The following is a 22,181-nucleotide window of genomic DNA, read 5'->3' on the forward strand; positions in this document are numbered from 1 at the left end:
AAGAAGAGGAGGAAAAGGAGAGAAGAAATTTCAGAATCCCAGAGACATAAAATTGGGATTCTGAAGCCACTTATCCCACCTCTGCACTCGCAAGAAAAAAGGTAAAAGGAGACTGGGGAAGAAGATGTGTGTGTGGTGCCAGGCCAGGAAGGTGCCATCATTAACCAGGTGTCACTGGAGTTCAAAAAACAAACAGCCCTTTTCAGGGCTACCCAAACCTTTAGAAAAGAAATAACAATCGATTTGCCAATGTGTGTATGTAGAGTAGTGTGAATATAAACTCTGACTCTTTTTTCTTGTGTGTGTATGTGTGTGTGTGTGTTTGTGTGTGTGAGTGTTTGTTTGTAAGCGCTGACGTAGGTTAGTGTGGATAGTAGATTTGGGTTTCATTTTAATGCTTTGCGTGTGTAAATAGTAGATTAGGGGTTTGTTTATTGATGCTTCACGTATGTGGATAGTAGATCATATGAAATGAGAAAAGTAGGGGATGTTTTCCTTCACGTCCGCGCGTTGTTAGGTTATGATCTAGGTAATATCAATTTTATGTCTTAGGGGATGTTTTCCTTCACGTCCGCGCTTTAACTATAAGAACCCACAAAGTTTGATGTTGGAACCATTCTAAGGAATAACTGAGACAAAATGACTCAAGTATCATCTATTTTTGGATAATGGATGTAGAATATGTTGTAGGAAGAATAGAAGAGGAATGGAGGCATGGAGATATGAAAGACTTGGTAAGCAGTCAAGTTCAAGGCCTAAAGACAGCAAGAGATATCATAGCAGGGATGATAGAAGAAGAAGTCAATAAGTCAAGAGGCTTCATTAACCCACCTTACTTCAGAGTGGGAAGTTTGAAGGAAGCACTGGACCATGTCATCCAAGTCCGGTGCTTCCTAGAAAAGATATTGTGCTGAACAGAGTGGAGGAATGTAAAATGGGGGTTGGACACGATGAAGAAAGGGGAAGATCTGATGAGAAAAGTAATGGAGGAAGAAGTAGAGAAGATTAAAGAGAGATGGAGGGAAGAAAGAAAAGATGAGGAAAACAAAAAGAAAAAGGAAGAGTTTGAGAGGCTTAACAACAATTGGATGAAGATACAGACGAAGTTTAGAGAGTTGGGCCATCCTGACTGGTTACCGGAGTCAGATATAAAGAAGAAGAAAGGATTATTAGAAAAGATAAGGGGATGGATGAAGAAGTGGAGGAAATAAAAGAAGAAGAAACCCAAAGGCCCTTTTCAGGGCCACCCACATCTCTCGAAAAGAGATAGACTTTCAATTCCTACCCCATTTTTTTTTTTTTTTTTTTTAAGAAACAAAACATAGAGACCCTCCCTGTTTCAATTTTACACAGACCCTATAAAGTCCCAGGGGTTTTTGGCCATGTTAAATTTACATAGACCCTGTACAGACCCAGGGGGTGTTAATGTTAAATTTACATAGACCCTATACAGTCCCAAGAAGGTCTGTAATGCTAATTCCCCTAGACCCTATATCGTCCCAGGGGTTTTCTCCATGTTAAATTTATATAGACCCTATATGGTCCCAGGGGTGTTTTTAATGATAAGTCCCATAGACCCTGAATCGTCCCCATACACTACTTGTAAATGTAAATTAAGTTCTTACTCTCAGATAAGTGCATTCTTGGCTTCCAAGGATGACGTTTATATCTGGTGTTATTGTACGACATTTCTCAGTGCGGCACATGATATTTAGTTATATTTCGAGACGGATATATTTGAATTTTATGTGATACCGTATTCACTTTGAATTACTTCCTTACTAATCGTTGTTCTTATTTTTGAAAAACTATCTTTTCCATGACCTTGAAACTGGAAGTTCTGTATCATTCTTAAATTACTAAATCTGCATTTCGTTTGCGCTGTATTTGCAGTCCACTTCAGCTTGAAATTTTACGCGCTGTTTCCCATCCATTTGCATTTCATTTGCTGCGTTTGTATTTTAACTATAATCTCGTCGTTCATCGTTAATGATCTCAGATATACATTCCGATTTCGCGTTCTCCGTTTTAGTGCATCGTTTTCATTCCTCTAAGAGGTATTGAAAATGTATTTCACGAAGGTGATATTTATAATTTTGTGTATTTAACTTCAGTGAACAAACAAATCGCACGTTTTTGTTTTTTAAATATACGTGTTTCTTAAGCCCTTTTGCCGGATTTGTAAATACAAAATCCATCAAGAACAGTTAAAAGCTATGCATGTTTTTATTATTATTATTTTGAATGTATTACTGTAACACTGACCGTATAGTACGACGACTACAAAACTAGTATATCAAATATTAAAAAAGAAACATACACCCGGCCGAGTCATACCAAAGACATAAAAATGGTACGAACAGCTGCCTCATTAGGCGTTCATTATTAACAGGTTAGTGTTAGGACTAGTCGTCTGGTGCCAGGATAATGTGATTGGGTGGGGCATGATGCTACATGTCTGCCGCATGATGCCCCGGTGGTAAATATCACTATGGACTGTCATACTGTTGTTATAGTAACGATATGACTAAAAACATTAAAGCTACGTCAACATCCAAATAACACACACACACACACACACACACACAGAGGAGTATTCACTTGTCATTGTTTGTTCGTACCCAGCAACTGACCTGGATTATGGTCAATACCCTACTTGTCAACTGTTGACAGAGAATCGACCGTACCTTTGTACAACAAAGGTATATAGACTTTTCTTCTCTGTAGTAATAATTATTTTTCTCGCACATTAATGAATACACGTAATATAACAAGTGTATTTAAGTACACGATATTATGATAGAAAAACTGCTTTTGTACACTTGAATTATCTCAATCTACTTTATAATGTTAATCCTACTGTAAATCACTAATTTATTCTACAGATCACGAAACAATGTCGCTACTAACATGAGGTCAAATTAGCTGTACTGAGAAGTAGTTTTAATCTTAGTATACAGAGGGTATGAGTAGTATATGGGGACGATTTAGCGACAAGGGGACTTTAATGTTAAAATAGTGAGTTTGCCCTTTGGCGACAATGGGAATTTAACATGGGGAGCACAGGATAGGCATCATAGCCACAAGGGGAATTTAACATAGGGAATACAGGACTGGCAATATAGCGACAAGGGGAATTTAACATGGGGAGCACAGGATGTGCATTATAGCGACAAAGGGATTTTAGTGTTAAAATAAGGGGTTTGCCTTATAGCGACAATGGAAATTTAACATGGGAAAATTTTGAATGTCTAATAGCGACAAGGGGAATTGAACATGGGAATATATGGTGGGTCTATATAGCGACAAGGGAAATTTAACATGGTGGGTCTGTATAGCGTTATGGAACATGAGAGATTTATAGAACACAGATAATAGACAACAGACATATAAAAAAGAAATGTAGGCATGAAAGGGAATCTCTTTTCCAGGCATTGGAGTGGCCCTGAAAAGGGCCTTTGTGTTTCTTCTTCTTCTTCTTCTTCTTCTTCTATTTCCTCCACTTCTTCCACCAATTTCTCACTTTTTCCATCATTCCTTTATTCTTCTTCTTTATTTCTGACTCTGGTAACCAGTCAGGATGACCTATCGCTCTGAATTTCTCTTGTATCATGATCCAATTGTTGTTGAGTTTTTCAAAGGCCTCTTTTTTCTTTAAGTTTTCCTTATCCTTTCGTTCTTTATTCCACTTGTCTTTGATCTTCATGACTTCTTCCTCCATCACTTTTCTCATAAGTTCTTCCGATTTCTTAAGATGGTCCAGGCCTTTTTTTGACAAAGGACCACTCTGACCATTCCATTACGTCTTCCAAAAAGCACCTTACTTCTATCACATATCCACGGCTTCCTTCAAGTGACCAATCTTTACATACTCGGGATCAATAAAGCCTCTTAGTCCTTTTTACTTCTTCTTCTATCATCTCTTTCACCAGATCCATAGCTAATTTCAGGTTTGTCACTTGCCTTCTGACAAAATCCCGGGTAACTTCATGCTTCCATTCACGTTCAATCCTTTCCACTGCATAGGCTCCATCCACCATCCAATACCAAATGTCCTTCAACTGGTTAAGCAATTCTGTTACAGCCACCATCTTCCTTGTCTTTATTCCTTAGAATGGTGCGAACGACAAACACTGTCGGTTCTTATATAAAAAGCGCGGACGTGAAGAAAAACATCCCCTACTTTTGTCATCTCATATTATATACTTTCCACACACGTAAAGCAGCAAAATGAAACCCAAAATATACTATCCACACACGACAAGCAGCAAAATCAAACCCAATTATTCTGTCCACACATACTTACACCATCGCTTACAATCACACACACACACACACATATACACATACAATCACACCAGGAAAATGAGTGTTTATAACTACACTATTCCACATTCACACATTAGCAAATTGATTACTATATCTTTTCTATAGTTTTGGTTAGCCCTGAAAAGGGCTGTTTTTTGCGAACTCCAGAGGCATCTGTTAGTAGTGACACCTCCATGGCCTGGCACCGCACACGCATCTCCGACTCCAGTCTCCTTGCCAATTCACCCTTGTGACTGGAATCGCAGAAGGGGGATGATTGGCTTCAGAATCCCAGTCTTCACTCTCTTGGACCCTGAAGACTTCCCTCTGTCTGTGCTGAATTCGTGGATGCTGTTGTGGCTGTGTCTGTGGTGGAAGAGGTTGTGCCTGTGTCTGTGATGTAGCTACTGGCTGGGGTGATGTCCTCACCAAGGGCTTCACCTCACTTTTTTGCCTCATTATTATGTGAGGCAGGATTCCTATTTTCTTTCCTCTTCCCTCGGTCTTCTCTCCTCCTCTTCCTTCTTTATCCTTCCCTCTTCGACTATGGCCTCCGCAGCCAGTTCATTTAGTATGTGCTTGGCATATTCCAGGTAAATCTGGAGTTCTAAAAGTTTTTCAAGTCTGCTACTCATTTTTACTGTTGATCAATCAACATGGGTAGCCAGACTGCCGAGCGATTTTCAATTTATACTAAAAGCGCGGACGTGAAGGAAACCATCCCCCTAAGACACAAAACTTATATTACCTAGATTATGACCAAACAACGCGCGGACCTAAAAGAAACACTAACTCACATTTTTTATACTACCCATCACTATTCTAAAAAATTTCATAAGCCACTTAAATCAAATACTTGCACACACACACACACACACACACACACACACACACACACACTTTCCAAGCAAGATAAATAATTCATGTGCTTATACACGCACTTCTATATTTTAACTTATTATAGACAATCGATTGCTATTTCTTTTCTAGAGTATGGGGTAGCCCTAAAAAGGGCTGGGTTTTTTGTGTGAACTTGAAGCCATAGCAATCTTTTAGGTTCTAAGATTGCGGCCTCCTCTGACGATAGGCTTTCTCCCAGGATAAGGTCTGCTTCTTCGGAAAGAGAAGAAGAACTCTTTGGTATCGATACGACAGTCGACAAAGCCTCTGTCAGGTTCAGGTTGCTGCTGCTGCTGTTGTTGTTGCTGTTGCTGCTCTCTCTGCTGTTTCTGAAGTCTGTACTTCTCTGTCCATTCTTCTTTCTCCCTGTTAATTTCTTCTTTGAAGAGCTCTTCTATCAGGTCTTCAGTGACTTTTAACATTCTAACATTCTCTATCTCTTCAGGCTTCGGTATCAGGCTGTGTCTGACCCTATGCAAATTTACGTAGGCTTCGTTTAGCTTTGCTATTCTGGAGCACATCTTCGTAGAAGGATGAGTCGACAATGGATGGTTAGACTAGAGACAACCCCCGGTTCTATAGTCAAAGCGCGGACGTGAAGGAAAACATCCCTACACTGTTTTCGAGTCGGAACGTTGAAATAGTGTCATGGGAGGGATAGAGAGAAGTCAAAGAGCATGAATCAGGATACCTATAGCAAAACGAAAGACAACGGCATTTTTTTCTTCAAAACACAACATTTTTTTATTCAAAATCACTTAACACTAACAAGTAACAAATTTTTTAACAGTAACTACCCAAAATAACATTAAACATTTTTTTCAAATAACACTTGTTTTTGGACAGGGCTGACAACGTTGTGAATGAAATTGTGATTTCCACTGTTGGAAGTCATTGGGGCATTGATGGACACTACGTTTCCCAGCTTGAGACAAAAGATAAGTATAATGGTCACAAAACCATCGATCTACTTTCATATCGTTTCTAGAAGAAGAACGAGGATCAAAATGAGTCACTAAATGTTCTAAAGAATAGTCCAGACTGCGATGATGCAGAAAATACACACAATATTGTCCACACACCAAGGAATATGTGCCTTGTAATTTCGCATTATTGAATCGTGTGGTCTGAGCATTTCTTCTCATAAAGTCAATGATATCGTCTTCCAAAGGAGGCAATCCATACGAATCAAAATATTCCACACACCCTTCTTGAGGAAAGTAGACGGCTACCCAGTGGATTCCTGGGAAATGACTGTCGTCCGTGTTGATGACATAAGCTTGATGGTCTTGAGATTTGCGATGAGGGAGTTCATCTTTAGCACAGACGACAGGATTCCAAGAAGCGGTGTACGAACTGTGGTTCAAAAGATAATAAAGTTCCCAGGTATCCATTTATTTGTGTTGTGTTTTTTTTTTCTTCACAGGTTATAATAAGTGATCAATTCGATCCTGATTTTCTCTTGGAAAATTTCTTTCAAGTAAAGGGGTACGAGCTCAGACTTAAGACCCTGGTTCACGAGAGTTTCAATGCGACTGATCTCCAGAGGCGTTAATGGAGGAGAAGAATATTCATGCAAGCCTTTATACCAATGATCAAACACGAATTCTATCTCGATGAGACTCCAAGCTTTTTCCAGATACTCGTCCAATTTTTCTTCTTGACTCAGCATTAGACATTTATCGTGTTGAATTTGACTGGGATGTTCGTTTTGACATCCTAAGCAATCTTTCTTGATCAATTCCTTCATTTTATCTCCCAGGACTGTAGCAAAACAAGAGACTAAATGCGCTTCTTGTTCTGGCCATCGGGACATCATCATGATGACTTCTTCGTCTTTGTCTTGGGGTTCTTCTTCCACGGTCTCCTCACATTCCATGTCCAAAGTTTCTCCACTAGGTAAAGAGAGATAACAGTCTTCCATGACTTCTAATAATCTAGAATGACTTCTCTCAAACTGTTGATTTCTATCGTATTATCAAATTCTGCATACAGGATGACGATCACCCTCTCTGTTAAAGAACCTGCAAATTGAAGTTCCACTCGAATCTGGCCTGATTGTATAGGGTGGAAATGTCCCTCGTCGCTGCCTTGGTCTGGAGTGAAATTAAAAGCCCACAAAGCATAGCCTCCTGCATAATCCTCGTACGTAATGCCGTGACTGGTGTTGGTCCCTAACTGTCCGGTAGCTTCGTACAGGGACAAAAACGATCTTAAGTAATTCTTCTTGTCAAATTCAGGTTCGAAGGGTCGGGTACAGAAGGTCTTGCCATCGCGACTGACTTCGATCTTGGACACACCAAAGTGTTGACAGTGGAAAGGATTTTGATTGTGGACTCCATTGAAGGCTATATTCTCAACCATACCAAGGATTAAACGTTTGGGTAACTGCCCTTGGAACAGATGATCTTCGATCATGGATCGCTGTCCAACGGGAATGGTGTAGGTTTTCACTTCCACGCGGTGTATTGGATACTTGGCGGTCGTTCTGCTCAAAGTGTGACTGATAACGTTTCCCACTTTAGGTAACACTTCCACACGTCGCACGTAGAGTCTGGCTTCTTGGATTTTGGTTTTGTAATCGGCACTATCAGCCATTAAGTGGAAAGCGGCACTGCTACGATTCAGTCTTAGACGGATATCCACTCCGTTCAGCAAATACTTTTCTTGCAACCACATGTCCAAATGCAAACGATCCATCAGTTCTAAAGTTTTGTTGACTCCTATGATTTTGTCTCTTCGTTCTACAAATCCCTTATTGTGTGGTTTCTTTGTATCAATTTCGGTTATGTCAAACTCGTCCGCATCGTCAGGTTCCCATACCACACAGGCATTGAGATGAGTGTTCTTGGCGTCTATACCGTACGTCAAAAGATTTTCCAGGTAGGCACGATAAGGGTAAGTATCCATGCTGCTACTGACTAGTTTGTTATTCAAGTACAAGTCCACTCCACTGAACAAGGAATGCATGAAATTGTTGACGGGAGCTACTACTACAGTGTCTATATCACATCCAGTCTTATCTACAAATTTGACTTTCAGGCACAAGTAACTGCTATTCAGATCGATGTAATCTTCCGGTTGTCCTTTGATTTCAAACTCGATGGGAACGGAATCCGTCAAAGAGGAGACGCTATAAAATTCCACCCATTGGGATTCTTGCATGGTCATCATGATGGGTGGCATGGCAAACAGATCCAGTTCCGACTTGAAACAGGCACAAGACTCTCGGTGCATCAATTTTTCTGTTTCTCAATACTTTAATAATCGAAAACGTCTAAGTCTCGAACGGTTCTCCTTTTCTTTGTCTTTCTAGCTTTAGAAGTGTGAAGTCTGGTGAAAGGGTGTTTTCTTCGTCGTCTCTTTCTGCCTTGTCCTTGTTGTGGCGTCAGGGAAGTAGGAATGCCTGACTTACTAGAGCTCAGGGCATTTATAGGCATTTCTCGTCGGCCCAAAATGTCTTTACCCGTTTGCAACAAAACATTTATGCCTGCCCTAAAGAAGGCATCTTTAGGGTTTTGTTTGTCGATGATGACATTTTGGAGAAATTCTTTACCGTGTGTCAATGCCGCATCTTTCAAGGCGTGCAATCCGCGTCTCACCATTGGTTTCAACACGGGGGCCACCGAACGAAAGGCTGATTTCAACATATCTCCTAAACCGTGTCCTCGCTGTCGAGCAACTCCTCGGTACACTGGATACATGACTTAAGAGTCGTTAGAGAACCGTTTTCGAAAATGGAGTTTCACCGTGTCTTTCCCTTTGGTGAATGGAATATTTTGTTCCACATTTCCTTTTATAACAATGTTGACAGTGTCCAAATAAGACTTGCTGACAGGCAAATAATGAGGATGTACAAATTCGCGGTGGACGTGGTAAGTGTTTCCACCTTCCTCGTCAGCGTTCGTGACAGAATCCACTTTGAAAGGAATGACACACAGTAACGGCACAGAGGTGTGTCCCACCACGTTATACTCCACCACATCGGAGTACACAAAGATCAAATTCAGTCCTTGGTTCAGTTCTACCGGAGAACGAAAAAACTTGGTAAAAGAATCGTTGTCGGAAATGGCTGCTATTTCGCCTTTTCGCTCTACTCTCTTTCTCATCTCCATGTCCTCTCCCAACATGGCAAACAATTCAGGACAAAATAAAATGGACATGATTTTACCCACCTCAGGAAATTTCATCAGGAAGCGACGAGCTACTTCGTGGTACTCCAGGGTGACACTTTTTTTGACACTCTCCAAAGCTTTAAGAAACACGACATTAAACCTGGAGGAAATGGTGCTGACCAAATGTTGTCCACTAAAATAATAGCCTGGGGGAATGATCAAGTGATATGTGGTCGACTTTTGATTTTTTTATGCTAAGGGTTTTCTTATCATATTTGACGTGGGTATCCAAGTACTGTTGCAATTGTTCGTCATGAACTTCCACTGAAAAAAAATTTTGATTGGGAAGGACATTGAGGACTTGAGTCGGGTGAATGATTTCTACCAAAGCCACTTCCCAATGGGCTTCGTGATCTAATGGGATGGCCTGAGGTAATTTGGCCGTGTAACAGCACAACGTGTTGTTGGGAAACACTCCATGGAACTGTCACTGGGTAAGGTTAAGTAAAATTGGTTAGTGTGACTCATAATTCCAGAGTTCTGTGGCTATCCGAGCGGTTACTGGAAGTCAGAGGAGTGTCTCCGCCCAAAATAGTGTTGTTATAATTGGAGTGGTGACTGGCACTGGCACTGGACACAAGGTTCCCGTTGTTCCCGTTCGAGGTGAATTTCAGGGAGGGATTGGGAAGCAGGTAACCGATGAAACTGCTCAATAAAATGGTCCACAATTGTTTGTCTCCTTGTTGCAAACTCAAATTGGCAATGGCTGCACCGATGATACAATACACCACGAAGATTTGGCAGAAAAAGACGATTTGCGTTTTAGGCACACGTTCTCCACACCACACCCACAAGGGCTGTTTTTGTAAATCTTGCAGAGAAGAACTGGGTGAAGGAGTGGTCGCAGTAGCTGAGTCTGTGTGAAAGGGCAGCTTCCTTCCGGCAGCTCCTGCATCCGAACTGGTGCCAAATGTCATGCTCAACATTCCTTTGGATCCCACCAGCAAGGACGAGGGGGGATCCTAACGTCTGGGCAGCCCAGGATCTCCATACTCCACACCCAGGCTTGCGCCTTGGAGAGGTCACTCCAGTCTCGCTACTGAGTGAGGAAACAACACGGAAGCTGGCAGTTTACGGGTTATAAGTCACACCCGATTGGCGTAGGGAAGGAGCGCCACGGGTCAGCTTCGAGGGATCATCGTGTCCCACTGGGTGACTACCACCCGCCTCAAACCGAGCAACCCCGGTCAGTAAGGTGTTGACCCGCCATCGTATGCCTGCTCCAGTGGGTGTCTGGAGCTCAGTGTGTTGCTCAGCATGACAAGCAGATGGTAATTCCACACCAGACAAAAGAAAAAGAAACCAATGAAGAAGGTTCCTACTATTCGATTCGCAAGCTGGGACGTGCGCACCATGTGCACAGGCATCTCTGACGATCTCAAGGAGGTGGACGACACCAGGAAGACGGCCATCATCGATAGAGAACTCACCAGACTAAATATCAGCATAGCTGCCCTCCTGGAAACCATGGTCGCCTGCAGCGGCTCCCTCAGAGATGAAAACTACACCTTCTTCTGGAAGGGTCGAGAACCTGAGGATCCCCGCCAGCACGGCGTGGGCTTTGCCATAAAAAACAACCTCCTGTCTTCGGTTGAGACCCTCGCAGGGGGCACTGAGCGTGTCTTGTACATCCGCCTCACCACTGCTGCAGGTCCTGTCAACATCCTCAGTGTCTACGCCCCCACCCTCACGTCTTCAGAGGACAAAAATGATCAGTTCTATGAGCAACTGGACGAACAGACCAAAGGATGCCCCAAAGATGAACCAATATTCATCCTCGGCGACTTTAATGCCAGAGTAGGTGCGGACTAAGAACCATGGCCTACCTGCCTTGGACATCATGACATTGGAAAGACCAAAGAAAACGGCCAGAGACTGTTGCAGCTGTGCACCTACCATGACCTGTGCGTCACAAACACCTTCTTCATGTGTAAGCCACAACACAAAGTGTCATGGAAACACCCCAGGTCTCATCCCTGGCACCAGCTCGACTTAGTCATCACCAGGCGCTCTGCACTTAACAGCGTCCTCTCCATCAGAACCTACCACAATGCAGACTGCGACTCCGACTACACCAGCAGGGTGCGTCTACAGCCACACACACTATACTGCTCAAAAATAAATGGACGCCATCGCATAAACACCAAGCAGATGTCGGTCCCCTCCAAGGTGAAAGAGTATGCCTCCGTCCTGGACCAGGCTCTCCAGGACCTGCCAGAGCACGATGCCAAAGCCAAGTGGAGCGCCATGAAGGATGCCATCTACAGCACAGCCGGACCCACGTTTGGCAAGAAGGAACGGCCCATCCTCCAGGACTGGTTCAACGCACACCTATCAAAGATGGAACCAATAATCGAGGACAAACGAAAAGCCTTCATAGCTTACAAAAATGCCCTAATGAACGGACGCTTCCTGCTCTCAGAAGTGCACGAAGCAACACCCAACGCATCGCTAGAAAGTGCGCGAACGAGTACTGGCAAAAACTGTGTGAAGGAATCCAGCGCAGTGCCGAGTCTGGAAACATCCAAGGTATGTACAGTTGCATCAAGAAGGCTCTAGGCCCTAAAGTGAAAGGGGTCGCCCCCCTTGAAATCTCTGAAGGGAAAGAAGATCACTGACCGTGAGCGACAGATAGCAAGATGGGTGAAGCACTACTCAGAGCTATACTCCCGAGAAACGTCAGTCACCGATACGGCCCTTAGCAGCATGAAGAAACTGCCCACCATGGAGGAGCTCGATAAAGTGCCCACCTTAGAGGGGCTCAGCAAAGCAATCGGCTCCCTCCCAAACGACAAAGCACCACGTAGTGACAGCATCCCGCCCGAAACTATCAAATGTGGGAAACTAAGATTGCTTCAGCCGCTCCATGAGCTACTTTACCTCTGCTGGGAGGAAGGAGCAGTCCCCCAAGACATGCGCGACGCCACAGTTGTGACCCTTTACAAAAACAAGGGCGACCGCAGTGACTGTAATAATTACAGAGGGATCTCGCTCCTGAGCATCGTTGGCGCATCATACTTAACAGGCTCTAGCTGATGGCGGACCATGTGTACCCGGAATCCCAGTGCGGCTTCAGAGCAGGCAGGTCGACGACTGACATGATCTTCTCCCTATGACAACTCCAAGAGAAGAGCAGTGAGCAAGGTCAACCACTCTACATGATGATCATTGACCTCACCAAGGCCTTTGACATGGCCAGGAGGGTCTTTTCGAACTTCTCAGTAAAATCGGCTCCCCCCAAAAACTCCGCAGCATGATAATCTCTTTCCATACCGATATGAAGGAAACAGTCCTGCATAATGGATCCTCCTCAGCCTCCTTTCCAATCAACAGCGGCGTGAAGCAAGGCTGCGTGTAGACGCCAACTCTTTTCGGGATCTTTTTCTCCCTACTCCTGTCCTATCTACTCACCAGGTCCGACTGGAGGCTGTTCAACCTGGTACGACTGCGTTCGAAGACCAAAGTGAGGTAGGTGCTCATCAGGGAGATGCTTTTTGCAGATGACACGGCTCTTGTGGCCCACACTGAGGATGCCCTCCAGAGACTGGGAGACAGTTTCTCTGATACCTGCAAGCAGTCTGGGCTCTCCATCAGCCTGGAAAGGACAAACGACAGCGTGCAAGATACACCATTGCCCCTTCCATCAAAATTGATGGTGTCACCCTGGAAGCTGTCAACAACTTTACGTACCTGGGGTCAACCATAAGCAACACGCTCTCGCTTGATGTGGAGCTGGACAGAAGGCTTGGAAAGGCAAACACAATCATGGCACGACTAACGAAGAGGGTGTTGCAAAACAACGCGCTGACAGAGCACACCAAGATCCAAATCTACTAGGCCTGCGTTCTCAGCACCCTTCTACATGGAAGTTAGACCTGAAGCATCTACACGAGGCAAGAGCACCGGCTCAACTCCTTCCATATACGGTGCCTAAAACACATCCTGAAAATCAACTGGCAAGACCGCGTCCCACACAGCGAGATCCTGCAGCGTGCAAGTAACCGCAGCATGTACTCACTGCTGCACAAACGCCGCCTTCGATGGCTAGGACACGTCCGACGCATGGAAGATGGGAGGCTGCCAAAGGACATCCTATATGGACAACTGGCCACAAGCACCAGAAGAGTTGGCCGCCCCTCACTCCGTTTCAAGGATGTGTGCAAGAGGAACATGAAGGCATGCGACATTTCACCCGATGGCTGGGAAGTGCTGACCGATGACCGAGGAACCTGGAGACTGACGTTAAGCAAGGGCATATCAGTCGCTGATGCGAGAAGAGGCAGGTGGCGGCAGAGAAACGTGAGAGAAAGAAGAGCGCGTCAGCAACCCCCCAACTCAGACTTATCAGTATGTCTGCACCAACTGCAATAAGGACTCACTCGCGTATATGCCTGCACAGCCACATCAGACGATGCCAACACCCCAGAGACAGACAGCACTTCAAGGGCGCTATTCGCATGGTCTCTCGAGACTGAGCCGCCAGTGATGATGATGATAGAGCAGTCAATCAACTGATTGTGAAGGACGCGTATCCTCTACCGCCTACAGACGACTCATTTGATCGAGTTTCAGGTGTATCGTGGTTTTCTACCCTTGATTTAAAGAATGGATATTGGCAAGTAGAAATGGAAGAGCAAGATAAACCCAAAGCACATTTTATAACACCAAATGGATTATATCAGTTACGTGTAATGCCTTTGGATTATGCAATTCGGATTCCACCTTCGAAAGGCTGATGGAGACTATTTTAGCAGGTGTACAATGGAAAACGTGTCTGATATATCTGGATGACATAATTATTTTCGGTAAAACGTTTGACGAGGAGCTAAGTCATCTACGAGAAGTTTTTATTTAAGTGCAACAGGCATGCCTTAAACTTAAACCATCCAAGTGTCACTTGTTTGCATTCTTAGGGCATATCGTGTCTGATGAGGGATTAAAACCGACCCTAAACAAATCGAGGCAGTGAAATCTTGGACTACACCAACGAATGTGAAGGAGCTTCACGTCTTCCTGTGGCTTTATTCCTACTATAGGAGATTCATAAAAGATTTTTCGTCGATTGCTAGTTGTTTACATAAAATGACAGTCAGGAAGGGCGTTTACATGGACTAAGGAGTGCGGAGAAGCGTCTGAAACGCTAAAAGCTAAGTTAACAACAGCACCATTACTCACATACCCGGACATTTCAAAACAATGCATTTTGGATACTGATGCTAGTGAAAATGGAATCGGTGCAGTAATTTCTCAGGTTTGGAAAGTCGCGAAAAAGTCGTGGCATATGGAAGTAGGACACTGTCAAAATCATGTACTTTGTGAAACATTTCAAGCCATACTTGTATGGGAAACGATTTCTCATTCGGATTCATCACAGTGCATTGCGTTGGCTCATGACGTTAAAGGATCCAGAAGGTCAACTGGCCAGATGGCTTGAGATGCTGGCTCAGTATGACTTTGAAATCCTGCACCGACCAGGCTTGCGTCATAGAAATGCAGATGCATTAACAAGAAAGCCATGCCGACAATGCGGGAGACAAACGAATGGTGAAAACATTGGAAACGACGATGAGAAAAACGCACTACAAACAGTTGTTGTGAGTACATTATGTTCCAAAAATCATAATAACGGTACGTATACATCGGCAGATACGGTCTAAGCACGCCGATAATGACCTATCCATAGTAAGACAGTGGGTGACTGGTGGCGTAAGGGTATGCTGGAATGAAGTATCAGGCCAAAGCCATGAAGTTAAAAGTTTATGGACTCAATGGGACCAACTTGAGTTTAACAATGGATTCTTGTGTCGGAGACACCAAACGTGTGATGGTAAAGCGGGACGTCATCAAGCTATTGTCCCCTAGAAACTCAGGAAAAGTGTATTGAAATGTTCTCATGTTAGTAAAAGTGGAGGCCACCTAGGGATTTCGAAAACCCCTAACAAAATCAGGCAAGGATATTATTGGGTTGGACTACAACATGATGTTAGGGACTGGTGCAGTACGTGTGAAGTATGTGCAAGAAAAAAGTCCCCAGGCATGAAGAGAAGAGCCCCGATGCAACTCTGCAAGTCAGGAAGTCCAATGGATAGAATAGCATTTGATATTATGGGGCTGTTGCCAGAAACTTCACTTGGGAATAAATATATTCTAGTAATTGGAGACAATTTTACTAAATGGACAGAGGCGTTTGCATGGCCTAATCAGGATGCCATAGCCGTACCCAGAATGGACGCCAAAGGAGACGCCCGAGCTGGTGGAAAGAATATGATTTTAGAGAGAAACTTGAATTTCAAAATTCGTATGAGACACTATAAACTTAAAAAGTAAAAAGTGCTGAAAGTGAAAACCATTAAGCTAAAATAGGACTTATCTGAATTATTCGGCTGGACGTGCGGTGTGTGACTATGCATTTAGAACTCTTGAATTATACAACAGAGCTTGCTTATGCTATATATGAAAAAGGAACTTTACTCGCAACGATTATTCGTTTATAATATCTAGTCATGTTGGATATATTTGGAAGCTTTAAAAAAATCTAAATACATTATAGTTGTAGTGTGAGGACACACCTGATCAGAGGCATGGGTAATTTGTAGCAAGGTATCTTTGTAAATAGTTCCCAAAGCTAGCCTGTTCAGTGATAGAGATCACACTAGGTCAGTGTGCTTGTCTAATGGCGCCATAAAACGGAGAACAGATCTGATAAGGACAGTCTGGCTGGTGGGTGTACTTTTGGAAGTGATATTGTTATTGTTACAGGCTTTATATGTAAGGTTAATGACCTTGTGATCTTGGAAAAGATTGTAATATGTCTCTGTCCGGAAAAGGTATAGGGAGGATAGAAAAATCTAAGAAAGTCTATACGCTAAATCAGTATAAGAGAGTCCACGGTTAGATCTAGACCGGGTTGCATGCTACAATTGGAATTTCATGAGTTTGCTAAGTATTCTACAGAATGACGTTTTCGCTGGATAAAAGTAAGGAATGCTTAATCTAAAGATGAAAACTACAGAAAACGCTTCCTTTTTGTTGCTGATTGTTGTTGTTTTCAATAGCTGTAGACGAAATGAATTTAGGTGTTAACTTCGTTTGAGCAGATTATTTTCTACGGCAACACCGGGTATCATTCATGGAACAAAATTTGCTATCAAACTGACATGGATCAATTATTTAAATCGCTAATCAGTGTGATCAGTATTATTTAGTACTGAGCAAAAGGTGTCGTCTGTTTAATTGTTGTCTTAGGTTGAATAAGAAATGGGATTAAACGGTGGACAATCATGGGTGAAGACAGGGCCGACAAGGGGGGGGGGGACCGGAATATATCCCCGGGGCCCGGCCAGAACTATATTTTTCAATTTTATAAAAGAAACATTTTGTTTGAACAAGAACTAGGCAGGGCCGGCGCCAGACCCGGCCAGACTATCTGGCGCCCTAGGCAAGGTTAGATTCTGGAGCCCCCCCCCCCCCCCCCAAAAAAATATCAATTTCAAAATTTATTAACAATAAAAAAAAATAAAAAATGCGCCCCCTGACATCAGCGCCCTAGGCGGCTGCCTAGTTTGCCTATATGGTAGCGCCGGCCCTGGAACTAGGAGAGGCCTGGGTGGTTCTTACCCAGGGCCCGTGATCGCTCTCTACGGCTTAGGGTGTGCAGTCACTTAATCTACTTAAAAAGAAACAAAGACAAATTAAACCGACTTTCACCGTCCGTTCCTGTGATTACCTCGTTCAGGTGATTCGATCAACCGCATTTAAGCCTTATTTTAATCTAAAACACAAACTAATATGACAAAAAGACCTTAAGCATGTAAATACATCTTCTGGGTTCTCTCAGTCATAATCTCACTCTTTCATGTACTATTTTACATTTACCATTCGCCATTTATACTTGTCCAATTAAGTAAAATAATGCACGATCAAGTGTCGTAATTACATGACGTGCTAGAAAGCATTTAATTAGCATAAAGTTCCTGTGTAATTTGGATTCTGAGCGTATTTCGTGCCATTCATAACACCGAAGCTTACTGTCAAGTTGATCTGGATCAACCACTTCAGCCTGTGATCAGTGCTTAGTAACTTCACCATTAAATACTAATTTCCAAATATACTTACATGTATCCAACTTGAAGACAGGTCGTACATAAACTCCCATAACACGGTGGAAATAGTTCGCCCTCCGAACAGATAGCGCTAAATGTCGATATGTACTAGTAGTCATGGTGGATAGCATGTGTCAAATGGACGCAAACAAAGAACAAAATATATATTTTGATTAATTCATCACGCGACGCAATGTTACAGCGTTGCATCCCGGTCTATTCCACCATTTAGCGTGTGTGTACACATAAAGGTGCGTACGTAGTGTAAAGTCCCGCTATTCACTTTGGCTAAGTTCGGTGTTTTATTGCACAACAAAGGTGATCGGAGTAAAGCGCATTGCCTGAAGGCACATTAAGGTTGCCGACCCGGCTGATCTGATAATACGATTGTAACCTGCATCCATTTTGCCACTAGTCCGGCACGTTACATACTTAGGATCAGACAATCAGACATTACTAGGTATAATAATTTAAACCTAGGGGTGGTGGGGGGGGGGGGTATTTTATTTATGGCACTTCGAGTGATCTTATCTGTTCTGCTTACATGACATTATCAACGACATTGTATGAAGGATCTACCATTTGTAATGAAATCTGTTGGAGATTACATGTGACCTGAATGAAAGGACAGTGATATCGCTCTACGTGTAATGTGACCTGAGATTACATATGGCCTGGATAAAAGACAGTGATATCTCTCAGCATCTCCCACATCTCTGTGATACCAGGTTAGATTTTGGGAATATTTGTAGAGCAATATCCCCAGCCGCTATCCCGTTTTTTCCCCTTGTTTTTGAAAATAGGACTTTAACTTTATTTCCCACGTGATTTTTTTCTCCCTGAAGAAATTTCTTTAAAATCTCTATCTCAAGGAAATAAATCACCATTTTCTAAGTAAATTCTATCTTTATGACATGCCTTTTCCTCGAGCGTGACACTATGTATTTGAAAATTGAATATTGTCCATTAGTGTTAATTCGGTACGAGTTTATAAAGCGAGTCAAATATACACGAATGGTATATGTTAAAATTCAACGTTAAATTCCCATATATGTGTAAATGTAAATTAAGTTCTTACTCTCAGATAACTACACTCTTAGCTTCCAAGGATGACGTTTATAGTTGGTGTTATTATACGACACTTCTCAGTGCGGCACGTGATATTTAGTTACATTTCGAGACGGATACATTTGAATTTTATGTTATACCGTATTCACTTTGAATTATTTCCTTACTAATCGTTGTTCTTATTTTTGAAAAACTATCTTTTCCATGACCTTGAAACTGGAAGTTCTGTATCATTCTTAAATTACCAAATCTGCATTTCGTTTGCGCTGTATTTGCAGTCCACTTCAACTTGAAATTTTTTAAGCGCTGTTTCCCATCCATTTGCATTTCATTTGCTGCGTTTGTATTTTAACTATAATCTCGTCGTTCATCGTTCATGATCTCAGATATACATTCCGATTTCGCGTTGTGCGTTTTAGTGCATCGTTTTCATTCCTCTAAGTGGTTTTGAAACTGTATTTCACGAAGGTAATATTTATATTTTTGTGTATTTGTCTTCAATGAACAAATCGCACGTTTTTAGTGCGATGACTACAAAACTAGTATATCAAATATTAAAAAAGAAACATACACCCGGCCGAGTCATACCAAAGACATAAAAATGGTACGAACAGCTGCCTCATTAGGCGTTCATTATTAACAGGTTAGTGTTAGGACTAGTCGTCTGATGCCAGGATAATGTGATTGGGTGGGGCATGATGCTACATGTCTACGGCATGATGCCCCGGTGGTAAATATCACTATGGACTATCATACTGTTGTTATAGTAACGATATGATTAAAACTATTAAAGCTACGTCAACATCCAAATAACACACACACACACACACACAGAGAAGTATTCACTTGTCATTGTTTGTTCGTACCCAGCAACTGACCTTGATTATGGTCAATACCCTACTTGTTAACTGTTGACATAGAATCGACCGTACCTTTGTACAACAAAGGTATATAGACTTTTCTTCTCTGTAGAAATAATTATTTTTCTCGCACATTAATGAATACACGTAATATAACAAGTGTATTTAAGTACACGATATTATGATGGAAAAGCTGCTTTTGTACACTTGAATTATCTCTATCTACTTTTTAATATTAATCATACTGCAAAGCACTAATTTATTCTACAGATCACGAAGCAATGTTGCTACCAGTTCGAGGTCAAATTGGCTGTACTGAAAAGTAGTCTTAACATACAGATGGTAAGCTTTTTGCTAATATAAATATAGATCATACAGAAAAAAGAACTTTTTAAATAAAATATGAAAAATCCATATTTTAGGTCAAGCTACATATGTCAATAGCATTGACACATGTGTGATGGCTTACTTCAGTAAGCAATGTATGTACTACTAGCTTATAAGTCGAATAAAACAAAGATCCTGATCTACAGTATCATAACGCGCTTGCAGACCAGGATCTATGTTGTTTGTTTTACTAAGTACTCCTTTCAAAATACATGGTCGCAGACTTTGATAATCATAGTAAGCTATAAAATAATAAAAAAATGATGGTGAGTACAAAAGGTCAAGGTCATTTATTAGGTACCTCAGGAAGCAGCAGAGGGTGAACAGACCATTTGCTGGAAAGTCCATTTATGAAAAATAAAGCTTTCTACGAAAATGGAAAAAAAGCAATGTCAATAACGTCAAACTGAAACCTCTAACTTACCGATAGTTTCTCTAATTGGCTCAGGTTTTTTTTTTGTTACTTTATTTTTGTTGTTTTGGGGGTTTTTTTTATGTATGCGCGTGTGTTTACCCACAGGACGTTTTACTGAGTTCGCACCCTCTCTGCTGCTATAATTAAATCATTGATGATAAAATAATGCCACCAGCTAACGAATCTTACACAGCTAGATTAGCTCGAGAGAGACTAGAAGCAATAAAGAAATTTCTTCCTGTGCGTGATTCTGTCAGGCGAAATTTACAAGAACGTCAAGAAGCTCAGGTTGAATTTGCAGAAGGTTCAGAACAATTATTTAAACCAATTGTCGAACCAGCCAAGAAAATTCTTACAGCAAGTGAGGCGGTTCAAAAAACTCTTGAGACATTACCTGCTGATATTGTTGGCCGTCTTCCACAACCCTAGCAACCTCCTCAACCACAACATGAAGTACCACAACTGCCAAGAGTTAGAGTCAACATCATGGATAAATTTACGCCCGAAGGTATTGCCGCTATCAAGGCCCAAACCAATCACTTGACGTTGCCATGTTTGGATATCATAAAAGAGATAAGTATGTAAAAACCCGAATACGTTAAAGCGATGAGATCTGTCGATTGGATTAGGGACATGTATCGCATCTCTACTAATACTCCGTAAATCAGATCTGAGCAAGATATTCATAGTTTTCACCTCTTTAACAATACAGTATATGAGCACACTGAACAAGAAAAGCAAGGAAGGATACTCAAAGAAGAAAAAAATAAAGCAACAAATTGAAGAAGCAAAAGCAGGAAGAAAATCAGTCTCAAGAGAATGGAAGAAAAAAGCAGATAAAAACAAGTGAGGAAAAAGGAGCAACTGGAAGTGGTCTTTCTTCCCTGATTACATCAGGTGGAAGTGTTCTTGGCGCTTGTCCTAACAATGTTCTTTCTGACGTAGATAGTTATAAATTCTGATTGGAGGAAAACGCGCAGGAAATAATTCTCCGGAAATCATTAATGAAATATCTGATATTTGTCGGCGATTATTTACCGGCGGCATCATGGGCATCAATGTTTATCGATCTCTCATCGATGAAATTAGTGATGATTATTATAGCGATTAAGATCGCTGCGATTAGATAAATGAATAACAAATAAAATGATCATACATAATGCTCAACGTGGGCCGATCATGGTCAGGGTAGTAAATTCGCGTTACCAACTTACGAAGCAATTTACGGTGATGGACTCGGCGATGTTTTCAAAGGTTTATTTGCGAGGATAGCCCCAAAAGCAATACCGATTGCAAAAAAACTAGGTATGAAATAAATTGATCTTGTTCGTGAGAAAACTCCTGGCGCAATTGGTAATGTTGCCGGTAAAGCGTTTTCGGCAATCAAAGAAAGATTAGCCCGATTAATATGAAGAAAACCACAACCAGTGAAACTGGCCAGCACTGAAGTTATGTCTGCAAATGACAGTAAGATAATAAATCAAGCTGCGAATAATATAAAAAAAATATCAGAGCTGGCTGATGAAGCAGAATTTCAAGTCTAATTTCAGGAATTTGAATTTCCTGAAGTGGTCTTCGTGTTAGACGACCATGATTTAGATCATGGCAATTATAATAAAATGTTCAAGCGTATATCCAATCCCGCATTTGACATGGATGCGCCAGTTCTTAAGGATGAATCTATACGTGATTATCAGTATTATTCTTATGACGCACGACAACCAAATCAGCGTGGACGAATCGAATTACAAGTTCAAGATACAAGCATGTGTTTCTTACCCGCTGAAACATTTACTGAAGTAGAAGGGGAACTTTTGAAAAATGATAATACAGAATATAATGCCAGATAGAATTAGTTTCGTTAATAACGGCATCTTGGCGTTGTTTGACAGTGCTACATGCATGGTTGATGGAAAAAAGATTGAAAATTTTCAAAAAGATGTCGATGTTGCTACAACAATAATTG

The 22,181-nt window shown here is 41.9% G+C and overlaps 1 protein-coding gene across 1 annotated transcript in view; it reads right to left on the reverse strand.

Moving 5' to 3' along the window:
- Positions 1-17,744, reverse strand: part of LOC149772999 (uncharacterized) — a 263,921-nt gene extending 246,177 nt beyond the window's left edge. Inside the window, exon 1 of the mRNA XM_089946955.1 lies at positions 17,499-17,744. Coding sequence (XP_089803081.1) covers positions 17,499-17,616 — 118 coding nt within the window. The 5' untranslated portion in view covers positions 17,617-17,744. The remainder of the gene's footprint in view (positions 1-17,498) is intronic.
- Positions 17,745-22,181: the final 4,437 nt, after the last annotated feature.

This window comes from Sinohyriopsis cumingii, unplaced genomic scaffold, assembly GCF_028554795.1.
Source record: "Sinohyriopsis cumingii isolate HCF-2022 unplaced genomic scaffold, ASM2855479v2 utg000938l, whole genome shotgun sequence".
In the NCBI taxonomy this organism is placed as follows: Eukaryota; Metazoa; Mollusca; class Bivalvia; order Unionida; family Unionidae; genus Sinohyriopsis; species Sinohyriopsis cumingii.